The 11,592-nt window shown below is 29.6% G+C and overlaps 2 protein-coding genes and 2 long non-coding RNA genes across 10 annotated transcripts; 2 read left to right on the top strand and 2 right to left on the bottom strand.

The window, feature by feature from the left end:
• Window positions 1–1,196: 1,196 nt before the first annotated feature.
• On the bottom strand, window positions 1,197–5,154 carry PRAS40 (Proline-rich Akt substrate 40 kDa). Of its 2 annotated transcripts, none has more exons than XM_011066930.2 (8): window positions 4,579–5,154; window positions 3,749–3,922; window positions 2,862–2,982; window positions 2,371–2,551; window positions 2,082–2,295; window positions 1,811–1,973; window positions 1,591–1,730; window positions 1,197–1,469 (listed from the first exon to the last, which is right to left on the bottom strand). In XM_011066930.2, exons 1-8 carry the CDS (start codon window positions 4,690–4,692, stop codon window positions 1,356–1,358), a joined length of 1,221 nt encoding a protein of 406 aa, XP_011065232.1. In that variant the 5' UTR covers window positions 4,693–5,154; the 3' UTR covers window positions 1,197–1,355. The 2 variants fall into 2 exon arrangements, with proteins under 2 accessions (XP_011065232.1, XP_087264578.1); XM_087408452.1 differs by lacking the exon at window positions 4,579–5,154 and adding an exon at window positions 4,153–4,250.
• On the top strand, window positions 4,366–4,658 carry LOC147908860 (uncharacterized). Its single transcript, XR_015545845.1, has 2 exons — window positions 4,366–4,457; window positions 4,524–4,658. It is a non-coding gene; the product is annotated as an uncharacterized LOC147908860 (long non-coding RNA).
• LOC105152569 (uncharacterized) lies at window positions 5,059–5,805 on the top strand. The gene is made up of 2 exons (XR_846963.2): window positions 5,059–5,196; window positions 5,337–5,805. It is a non-coding gene; the product is annotated as an uncharacterized LOC105152569 (long non-coding RNA).
• Window positions 5,806–6,693: 888 nt separating this feature from the next.
• Window positions 6,694–11,254, bottom strand: eas (ethanolamine kinase 1). 6 transcript variants are annotated; one of them, XM_087408453.1, is made up of 7 exons: window positions 10,512–11,253; window positions 10,176–10,304; window positions 9,503–9,640; window positions 9,020–9,285; window positions 8,704–8,930; window positions 8,348–8,570; window positions 6,694–7,178 (listed from the first exon to the last, which is right to left on the bottom strand). In XM_087408453.1, the coding sequence occupies exons 2-7, from the start codon at window positions 10,293–10,295 to the stop codon at window positions 7,100–7,102; spliced, it is 1,053 nt and encodes a 350-aa protein (XP_087264579.1). In that variant the 5' UTR covers window positions 10,296–10,304; window positions 10,512–11,253; the 3' UTR covers window positions 6,694–7,099. The 6 variants fall into 6 exon arrangements, with proteins under 6 accessions (XP_087264579.1, XP_011065254.2, XP_087264582.1 ...); XM_011066952.2 differs by having other exon boundaries at window positions 10,765–11,253; XM_087408456.1 differs by having other exon boundaries at window positions 10,847–11,253.
• Window positions 11,255–11,592: the final 338 nt, after the last annotated feature.

The following is an 11,592-nucleotide window of genomic DNA, read 5'->3' as shown; positions in this document are numbered from 1 at the left end:
AATTAATATTGTAAAACATTCGTACGTACACATGTGTGACATGCCTATGCCACACATTGACTGCGTTCAGCAGAAAAAGCAGCTTTGCAACTGTTGTAAAATTCTTTAATATTGGTCTTGCCCTTAGTTCCTCACTAGATCTAAATATATAAAGATTACATCAATGTTATTTTGATTTTAGGCGAGGCTTAAAACTCTGTCTCTATCTCTTTTTCAGTTTTAAAACGAGACGAATAGAGTTTTAAATTTCGCTTAAAGTCAAAGCAACGTTGATGCAATCGGGCCTAAATCAATCATATTCAAGAATTTTACAACAGTTGTAAAGCTGCTTTTTCTGCTGAATGCAGCTATTGTACAAATATTAATAATGCCAAAAAGCACACAATGTAGTTATTTACTACTATTACTATATTGCTATATATTAAATTAATCTTTTTAAAAAATTCAATTTGTTATTTGTACAACAACTTATTTACAACATATACGTAAATAAAATAATGCTGGAATAAATTATAAAGTTACAAATTGTATGTACTATACAATTGTATAACTTCAAATTTTACGTATTTAAATCAAATATAAATATTTAATGTACATTCTTTTTTTATTGATCTTTAAATCTTATCTACTGTATGCTCTTTCTGTCCTGTTTCTTACCTTTTATCCTTTTTACGACCGTTTCATCAATAATTGTATTTCTTGTCAGATATTTCTTATCTATTTTTATCTCTCTTCTCTCCCTTCCCTCCCCCTCCCTTTTCCTCGATCTTGAAGTCATAAATTCTTATCGCGGGCAACCAGAAAATGAAGAAACAAGCTAACAAAAAAGCGAGAAGTAAAAAGTGGTAAAATGTACAATAAGAAACAGAAAGCAAAGAGCACATTTTAGATTTAACTTTAGAAGGCGAAGCGAAGATCTACTTTTAAATCTTATAACTTTTCCTTAAGTAAGATTTATTATAATTCATTGTACACTCCTTGCCTCAAAATATGACACTTTCAACATCACTATAGTGATTTCTCATCCTGTAAAAATGAAACAATCATTTTCACAACATCTCTGTAAGCACCGCATTCAGTTTAGCATATAAAGTTTTATCTTTTTTAAATATGTTTTACATTAGCTAGTAAATCTAGAATATCTAAAACTTGAGTTAAGAGGCATCTTTTCTATAAAATATGCACGTTTTCTGTACTTCTGTGTAAAACCGGCCATATTTATTCCAAGTATACATAAATCTCTTGTAACTTTTGTATAAAAGACAAATGACGGATGATTGAGACCATGAGATATATTTTTTTGTATCAAAAAATTAAGAAACCATGACTGAATTTCTCTTATCATACTTGATAAATCAGATCTGAGTAGAAAATCTGGGACGTGGTAAATCTCCAAATACTGTATCAGTATTTACGCTTTTAGCTAAGGCTTTCATTGAAGCTCGAATATTGCGTGGATCAGTTGGCAACTGTAATTATAATTATATATAGATTTTTTTTTTAGAAAGAGTAAACTTCAATCAAATATAAGCATGAAAAGACTCAGAAGTGTAATATAATGCAAAAATTAAAAATCATATAAAATTTTACCTGATCGTCGTCTTGATCCTGTATTGTATGATGAATGATAGAAGGGAAAACAGGCACGATGACAGGTAATGATTTAGCTAACGTAGAATGACCATCTCGTTGACTTCTTGGCATATGAATCTCCTCGTTTTGGCTTGAATCTAAATATAATATGTTAATTATTATAAACTTGGATTTGTACAAAACACAAAGATATTAATGATAAATTAATATGTTATACCATCGGTATCAGATCCATCAGTGTCTTCCGAAGAGGATAGAAGCTGTTGGCTGGCTGAGTCTGTATCCTCCATTCCTTCAAAAGGAAACAATACTTCTGTATCGAAGCTAGCTGATTCCTTGGTATTAATATATACTGTATTCTTTTTTCTCGAATTTTCATTCTGCAAAGTTTATTATCCAGATTTAATAATAATTATTAAAATTATAATTACAAGATTTTTGATCTGTACATCAAGTAATAATTGAAAAAACTTTGATAAATGACTTACATTAATGCTACTTTTAGAGGAGTGTCTGGTAGTTGTTTCGTGTTTAACGTTTGGGCTACTAGATACTTTTGTATCACTGAATATTATATTAGACTTTGGATTCACTGTACTAGCTGCAGAGGTAGTCATGATACTTTTAAAACCATCAGGAGTTGTTGGCGGAGTTTCTATATTATTAGTTACTCTACTTGTCTCGTCACCTCTACATACTAGTCTAATTATTAAAAAAAACAAGTTATGATTATTATTATTATATAATATAATAATATACACATACTTGTAAAATTACTTTGATAACAGCCTATGTTCATTGTGTGCTCTTTCGCGAAATTGTTCCAACAGCTGATGCTGCTCAGCAGTAAACGCACGTATTTTATCTTCTATAGCTATTGTTTGACGTTGTACAGCCTCCTGTAACTGTTGATGTAATCCATCTAGGGCCACTTGTATCGCGTTAGGTAATTGTGAAACTAGATAAATAAAATGTAACATATAACGCTAAATATTGGGTCATCTAAAAAGTATCCGCGGTTTTTTGTCACTAGATGTGTTGACCATCAACACTATCTAGTGACAAAAAACTGCGGATACTTTTTAGATGACCCAATAATATATGGATACATAATATGCAGATATATATGAATTATTTTAAAATCCAACAAAATTAAATACATGTTGAACATACACACACACGCACGCGCACGCGCGCACGCACGCACGCACGCACACACACACACACACACACATACACACACACACACACACACACACACTGCTTACCAGAAAATTTAGGCTGTTGCAGATAATCGTCGAGATCTTCCAAACTATGATTAATTACTACCCTAAATATTGGGCTATAATCTGGATTGGATTTTAATTTATTTATTTCTTCGGGAGATAACTGTAACAGTATAATTATCTTTCAAACAAGTTTATTTAGAAGTTAACAAGTCCATAAAAATGAATAATATATCTCTGATAGGTATTATTTTTGTAATTTATATAAACAACAAATGTGTATCTGCAATTAATATCATATGCAGAGACAATCGTTCTTGATAAAATCAGTTGCTTATCTTAGATTATGCTCAGATTCCTATCTGAGTATTATCCAAGTATCACATCATTTTTGTTTATCCAATATTAAACAAGAATGATACCTAGGCCGTTTCAAACTTACAACTTATTTCTCATCTCTTTTCAATTCTAGGGAATTGGAAAGAGATAATGAATAAGTTGAACCTCGGTTAAGAGTTAATTGTGAAACTAGACCCTAGGGAGAATCTGGATGGGAATTCGAACACGCCCTTAGATAAAGAATGATTCATAATAAATTATTTTTCATAAGTTACACTAAAATTAAATAGATGACAAACGTTTTGGAAAGGCAACAACAAGAATGTAGATAAAGTCAGTCAAGTAAACACATTGCCACTTCTTCGGCCAGAGATTCTTGGCTTTTAAACAAGATTGATTTTTGAAACAAAAAAGATTCATATTATTTTTTCTTTTTTTAGAATAATTTGAATGGCATTTAATCTTGAACAGAAAAGGCAACCGTGCAAGAAAACAGATTATATGGCAAACACAAACAGATTATTTTGATCAAGATCATCATCTCTTAACTTAATATCTCTCTTGCAATACGTTTTTTGTCTAAAACTTACAAGAATATTGTTATTAATGAGGACTAAAGCAGCACCGTATTCTCTGTGAACTGCGTGAGTATACATTGAGCAATTGCAACAACGGTGTACAATCCAGGATCCAACATTTCTTTTTTCCATTAAACCAGGTTGTTCTTTAGTAATTTTTTCTAATTCTGACACACTCGCCAAATCCTGTCAAAAATAAAATTATTATGTGTTATGTCATTAATAATTAAATCGCTCTATGTTTTAATTATAATTATATATAGTAATTGATTATAACAGTATGACTTTTGTGCAGATATTTTTTTTTAATGCTAAAAGAATTTAATATCCAAACAGAAACATTATGTCGATCAATGCTCACTAATTTCACGTGAATACTAAAAAAAATATTTTATATAAAATCAAAGAAGATATACAAAAAATGGAAGATGAACCAGCTTGAACAAAACGTTAACATAATACGACGGGGTCCCAAAGTTAAGTTATAAGATTATTGCTGTGCTGCAAAAAAAAACAAACATGGAATCAATACGATCGCAATGAGTTACATGATATGTCAAACTGAGATCTATTTATGAAAATTGAAGCATGAGAAAACATATATTTTTTCATGTCTATTACACATCTCTATATAAGATTAAACTCTAAATTTATATCGGTAAAGGGGTAAAGATAAAATTCTAACTAAATTCAAACCGATTTTAACTTTGCAATAAAACAGGTGAGAAGCAAAAGAGGGAGGAGGAGATGAAACAGAACACTTTTTTTTTTAATTATTTGTTTTTAGATCACGGATTTTTTCGAAAAAGAGGAAAGCAACGAGTGAAAAAGCTTTTATTTACCTCTCGAAAAAAGGCATCAGCACGCTCCAGATCGGTTAATTCAACGTTAACCTGCTGCAATTCAGCACTTCTAGACTTGATGGATACATTCAGGCACTTGCAGGTGACGTGCATCTTTCAATTATTGACAAACGATCGGCAAACGCGAAGTCTAGGCTTTTGAGTGACCAGAGAACACAGCGTTCCTGTCTTTCTTTTTCGGAGAGGTCGAAGATGCGCGATCCAGCACGAATTACGCACCACTGCGTATTTGATTGCAGCCTGCAGGTGTAGTTTTGATTTGATTCAACTGAGCTCTCTCTCTCTCTCTCTCTCGATTGTCCAGTACAAAATTCTCAATTGCTCTCAATCAAACGCGTATCGTCACCATGAGACATCGTCTATCAACGAAGAAGCAAGAATCGTACCGATATATATCGTCAGAGAGAAATTAAGGTTTCTCTCTGATATTGTTTGCGATCAGATACAGCTTAAGTTGATGAAGCAACTCTCTATCTCTCTCGACTTGATTAACCGACTGTTCAATGTCGTCGTTCCTCCGAAAAAGACATGTACCAACTAAGAACGAGAAAATAAGTGGCGCAACGCGCGAACTACTATACATATACCTATCGTCACGTGAGTATTCATTTTGAAAAACGGTCGTTTGATCTATATATATATATATATATTATATATATATATATATATATATATATATATATATATATATATATATATATAAATGAGAGAAAAGCCTGAATTTCCTATAATTTTAGGTGCTTCCCAAGAGACACAGTGTAAGGAGTGTAACACATATATTTTTGTTTGCCGATTTTATACCGAGTTGAAATGATTAATGATCGCAGTGTTAAAAGTACACTGTGACTGTGTCTATCGCTGGAAGACATCATTTATGTGTTGAACAATCAGAAACAATGGACGAATGAATCGCCGAACCGAACAGTTTGCAATTATATCTGTTGTTAAACAAAGAGCTCAAGTATATCGATGAAATTCGGAGAACTGACTCAATCAGGCTCAACTAGTGCTTCTCCTTTCGATTACAGTTTACCATATTTTCATTCAATTCAATTTCCAAGAGAGTGTGAGTGCATCATGTCCATCTGGTGCATCTTGGCCCTTAGCTGATTCCATAATTATCGATATGCATCGATTCACATATAGAAATATATGTTCTTGATATTATGAATAAACGTATCTTGAAAGCAGGTGAAAATTACAAAAGTGAACAATTTTTCTAGATGTTAACCTATAAATTTGTACTTTTATCATCTTCTCTTACCTTGTTATAAAAAATACAAATTGATCCCAAAGCGATTGATTCACAAATTTCAATATATTATACATATACCCAGCAAACGAGAATGGATTGAAATGAATTCAGATTTTCAGAAATATTGATTCACGAATGTTAAAATGAATGCTTTTCCATCCTGAATGTATTTTTATTCATTTATAGGAATTGCATGGAGCATATCTCTATGCCTTTCAATCTAAAAATAATATTAGCTTTTTCTGTGCAATTGTGAATACTGTTCAATTTAAAATTTTGAATAGGAAATGCAGTTTTTTAATTCATTTGTATCCAATTGAATCCAAAAAAAAGTATTTGCTATTTAAAATACACATTCATATAGAAAAAATTTCAATTCATTTTAATCCATTCTTGTTTGCTGGGTAGGCTGTGCTTCTGCTACTTATTGCGAATGCAAATACTGAAAATCTGTAGTCACGAACTAGAGAGTCAGTACTCATAACAGAACGCAGCATAGAAGTGAATTGATTCGCGATATCATAATTCGCAATACAATATACAGATTCTTAAAAACACCATGTAGAAAAAAAATCAATTATATTGATTGCTGATAACACGATTGACAATAATATCAATAAATTAAATTTAACACTCAACAACTTATCCAAGACTGGCTATCTTCAATAGCTGATAATTGTACCTTGTACTCAATGATAATGAAAAATATGAGATATGATAGTCTTCCTACTTGAAATCGATTATTTATTTTTACTGATCTATTGTTACTTGTACTATACTGGACATTGTCAATGAGAGCACGTAATTACTGAAAATTTAAATTAATTATACTGACAAACTTAATTCTTCGTGCATTTTTATTTTATAGATTCCATATATATTTAACAAAGAAAAAAAACTTAATTAAACTATAACGTTGTCTCATACTTGTTCTATTATACTTGTAAATATACAATCATAAATATGTCCATATACAATATTTTTTACTAGCACCATAAAAATATAATGATCATATTTGGTCACATCACTATTAATGTCACTTGTATATAAAAATGTTACAAAATAATATATCAAAATAATATATACATATATATATATATATATATATATATATATATCAATAGTCAATAAAAAATTATATCTACATATACATGTACAATTGTTGGGATATACATTCGAGACAAAATATTTCAATTGGAATAAATATAAAAAAATGCCATATTATAAATTTTATATGCCACTTTTTTATTCATCAAATTCTGTTTTCATCTTAAAAATTTCTTCCTTCCATTTAAAATATTCGTTGAAACGTATTGCAGCATATCTGAAAAAATATTTAAAAATTCATTGTAATAATTATTTGATCAAAGTATTTCATTTTTATCCTAAAATTTCGGTAACTCTATTATACAAGAAAATAATCGATTATCAAATTATTATTGCCGTTATTTTTATTAGTGTGCATACATATATATGTGATAGTAGTAGATAGTAGATAGTTTCATATATATTGTATATAGAGGAAAGCCTCTATTATAAGATTAGGCGCCTAATATGAGAATAGTGGCGTTCTGCTAAACTAATAAACTATTAGTTCCACCATGAATTTATTGTTCTTGGATTGAAAATTATTTAGTAGAAAATTCATTATTATATCATGCCTGTAATCATTTTTAGAATTTGGATATCAAGTTTCATTAAGATGAATCTTTAAATCTTGTTTATTATTTGATAAATAAATATTTTGCAATAAATTCTTTATGTAGTGATAGAGTAAGGTCGTACTAATAGAAAAATACGGGATATGTTGAATTTTTTAATTACAGAAGTTAGATTTGATGATTATAAAATCATAAAGAGTGGAAATCGTAATATGAGATACCCCAAGGTATTTGTAATATGAAATAACCCATATCCTATGTTATAGTGAAAATCGTTGCTAAAGTATAAATGTTATTGTACAATAATAAAAAAGATAACCGGAATGTCGAGTGCCTATTTTTTGCGATGCTTGATTCCAACTACTTGAAGAGTTCTGGATATAATCTATCGCATGCTTATTTTTCGCGCACGCTGGCTGTGTTTTTGTTTGTATTTTAGAAATATTAAATAAAATTTTTTAATTACAATACCATTGATATACTTTGTGTTTTACTATCGATTTCTCGGGGCATCTCATATTAGAAGCACAACTTTTTGATTTTGCGATTTGTTCATTTTTTACATTTCTTTAATTTAAAAAAAATGGAATTTGAATTAAATTTTATATAATGTTATCTTAAAGCTTATTACATTCCCTTCAAAATGACCTATTATTTTTTAAAATTCTGCCTATGGATTTCTAACATGTATTCAAAATGAACTCGGTATCTCGTAATAGAGGCCTTTTTTCTATATAAATAATATATATTTCTACTATCTTTCTATTATCATATCAGATATATTTGATATATCATTTGTAAATATGTTTTATTAATAAATAAAAGCACTTACTCTAAAAAATCAAAATCAATATGCGAATATTCACTCTGGATGAGAGCCCAACAGCCCCAAAAAAAATGTGGCAAAGGAGTAAATTTAGTAACTTGCCAGTATAATTTGTCAACGTCTTTTTCGGATACATTAATCGTCGCGTTGTATATTTGTAAATATTTTTTCAACCACTTTTTTTGAAAATTTTCATCCGGATATAAAGAATAATCCGGCTCGTCAAAACCTTAAATGTACCAGGTATTTAAAATTTTATTTAATATACTTTATGATATACTTTGTTGTTCTATAATACACTTTATGTACAAAGATAGGTATGTTTTCTAATATACTTGTAAGATTGAAGAATGCATAATTACCGGCAAATTCTGTAAAGTGATTAACTATATCAAACGCCTGATAGTTGAATGCAGTGTATTCATAATCGATAAAAACGATACTCTCCTGTTTTTGATTGTACAGTATATTTCCTAATAGAAGATCATTATGAGCGAATACTACAGGACTATTCACTTTAGAAAGTGTACTTTTCAATAGCTGATATTCTTTCTCCAATATTGCATAGGATGGTATCAACATTTCAAACCTTAAAATAGAAACTATTACTATAACAACTGAATTATTGAATATATCTTATATGATGTTCAAAGAAAGTATCTATTTATAAGCGCTTACTTTGTTTGCTTGAGAGAATCCGAAAATCTTTTGGGTATAATTTGCATAAATTTTTTTGTTTTTTCCCAAATAAAAGCATCTTCTGATATAAATCCATTTTCAAATTTAAGATTATGCATTTCAGCCATACGTTTTGCAATTAATGGGTATACTTTTGGATTTTTGATTATTTCAATAGTTAGAGTTTCACCTTCCAGGAATTCATAGGCAAATCCGTTGTTAAATGTAGCATAAATGCAATGAGTATAGCCAGCCTTATTCAATATCTATGCACAAATATTTATTCTATACGTTAGTCACATTGTTTACACATTAAAATTTAAATTTGTTATATTTTTCTTTGTATAATATTTATGCATAGGTATATGTGCAGGTTAATAAAAAAAAATTAATATAATGCATATAAATTACAACAGTTTAATTATATGAACTGAAATATGAACAAGATAGCGGTGTGTATAATAACTTTGATAAAATCTTTACCCGGATATTTTTTATTTCGCTTTTTCGGTCGATCAGTAAATCCGAATTATTGCCATAAATTCTAATCAGAATCATATCTGTATAATGTTCCGTGTACCATATTCCTATTAACTTATTTGTTCTTCCATTAGTAAATACCTGAAATAAAAGAAGAAAAGATATTTTTTTTCCTAGTTATTTCAATTTGATTTATACATCATTAGTAAAATGATAAAGATAGTATTGTTACCTGAAAACTCTTTTGTTACTTATGTCAATGTTTAAAATAATGCGAGTACAAGAAAAGACTAAAAAGCTATTAACATTGATATTTCTTATTATTTAATTATGAAAAAAAAATTGATAAAACTCTGCATTTATAAAGGAATGAATAAATCGAACATAAGGAAAACGAATTCCAATCTGCATTACAATTTCAATTCTATGACAAGAATTGAAATAATATTGGATGTCAGGATCAATAATATTGGATTTGGATGTTTCAAAAAAAAGGGAGAGGATTACCAATAAACAAATAAAATATAATATATTGATATAAAAAGGACACTGTAAATATAGTGATTTATTCTTTAAAAGCAAGGGACATAAGGGATATATAATTTTGAATTCAATTATTGTTATCCTTGTTCAGCTGTTTTTCGATTACTTCTTATAAAAGGATACCGAAAATTACCTTGAAATGCAATTGTTGTAAAGGCCAGGATGGTCTAATCCTTTTTATAATATCTTTAGCACCAACAATAATGTCATTCTCATCTATTGTAATGTTAAGATGTTCTTCACATACACTCATAGCTTAATGCTATTTTATGAAATGATAAAAGTTTTTTACTTAATTATTATTTTAATAATAGAGTGCAGATAACGTAGACATAATTTAAAGACTCAAGGAATATATATTCTATTTATAATGCATTAATTAGATATCATACAATGTGGATCTATTGGCTATAATTGCACTATGAATGAATAAAATATTTAATTAAAAAATGTATATGTATATACGTACAAAAATAAAAATGTAAAAACACAACATTCAATCCTTACGAATGTTTCATGGCAACTAAAAGAGATCTGATACAAATCTATATATATATATATATGTATACTTAAATAAGCGATAAATTATATTAAATTACTGATAAGCGAGGGTAACATTATAGTCAATTAGAGAGAACGACGAAATTCAAACGAGTGTTGCATAACAAATAATATTTCAGTTTAAAGATTGCATTCTGCATCGAAGATTGTAGTTTACTCACGTAAAAATTTTACGTACTAAATTATTCTCGAAAGTTCTTTGAGGTTTAAATATATAAATTTTTAAATCATGTTGTGCTATACCACGTAAGATTAATAATTATGAGATTATCATTCCATGTAATCGTTACCAATTATTTACAATTGGTATTTGGATGATACAAATATGCACACATCACAATTAATATCACAAAATAATGTCTCGTTATCTCTGATTTTAGCGAAAACTCGTCATACGTGGCTGTATGACGTAAAGTGCGTGATGTATAATCATTATACCCTTGTTCAGCGGTGTGTTAGGATGAAATCGAGCAATCAGCGTTCTTTTGTGTTATTCCGAACAGCGCTAATTGGTTGTTTCAATGACGTATTCTCTATTCCGCAGCTCTTTTCCGCACTGTGTAATGCACTGTATAATTCACTGTGTGATCCACTGTGTGATTCATTCATCCTAGCCCCCACACTTGCTGACGGGCCGGGTTTCAGACGCATGCGCGTCCAATATAGCTTCAGTAATGTACCGATCACTAGTAGTTGTGTTCGGCAATGCAAATCTGAGGCGTCGAAGTGCTTTTTTTCTACAGTGCACGTGACATATGCTATAATATAAGAGCATTACGACGCCTCAGATTTGCATTATCGAACGCAGCTAATAAATAGATCATTAGTCGCTTAGGGTTGAAAATGTTGAAAATTTTAATATATTTCACATATTTTACATACGTGTAATACAGAGTGATTTTAACATATTTCGTCATCCATCATGAGCAGGTAGAGTGAATTGAACTGAATCGAAAAGTCATCTATCATTTTGCAATTTTCGCAATAGT

This window comes from Acromyrmex echinatior, chromosome 8 (genome assembly GCF_024713525.1).
Source record: "Acromyrmex echinatior isolate Ae372 chromosome 8, ASM2471352v2, whole genome shotgun sequence".
Taxonomy (NCBI): domain Eukaryota; kingdom Metazoa; phylum Arthropoda; class Insecta; order Hymenoptera; family Formicidae; genus Acromyrmex; species Acromyrmex echinatior.
This window is presented reverse-complemented; position numbering and strand designations above follow the sequence as displayed.

Coding starts and splice junctions, on each gene's coding strand:
- PRAS40 (XM_011066930.2), bottom strand. CDS start 4,692: ATGCACGTCACCTGCAAGTGCCTGAATGTATCCATCAAGTCTAGAAGT. Junction 1,974..2,081: donor CCTCTAAAAGTAGCATTAAT/GTAAGTCATTTA, acceptor TAAACTTTGCAG/AATGAAAATTCGAGAAAAAA. Junction 1,470..1,590: donor AGGATCAAGACGACGATCAG/GTAAAATTTTAT, acceptor TTATAATTACAG/TTGCCAACTGATCCACGCAA.
- eas (XM_087408453.1), bottom strand. CDS start 10,295: ATGAGTGTATGTGAAGAACATCTTAACATTACAATAGATGAGAATGAC. Junction 9,641..10,175: donor TACAACAATTGCATTTCAAG/GTAATTTTCGGT, acceptor CTTTTATTTCAG/GTATTTACTAATGGAAGAAC. Junction 9,286..9,502: donor GCGAAATAAAAAATATCCGG/GTAAAGATTTTA, acceptor ATTTGTGCATAG/ATATTGAATAAGGCTGGCTA.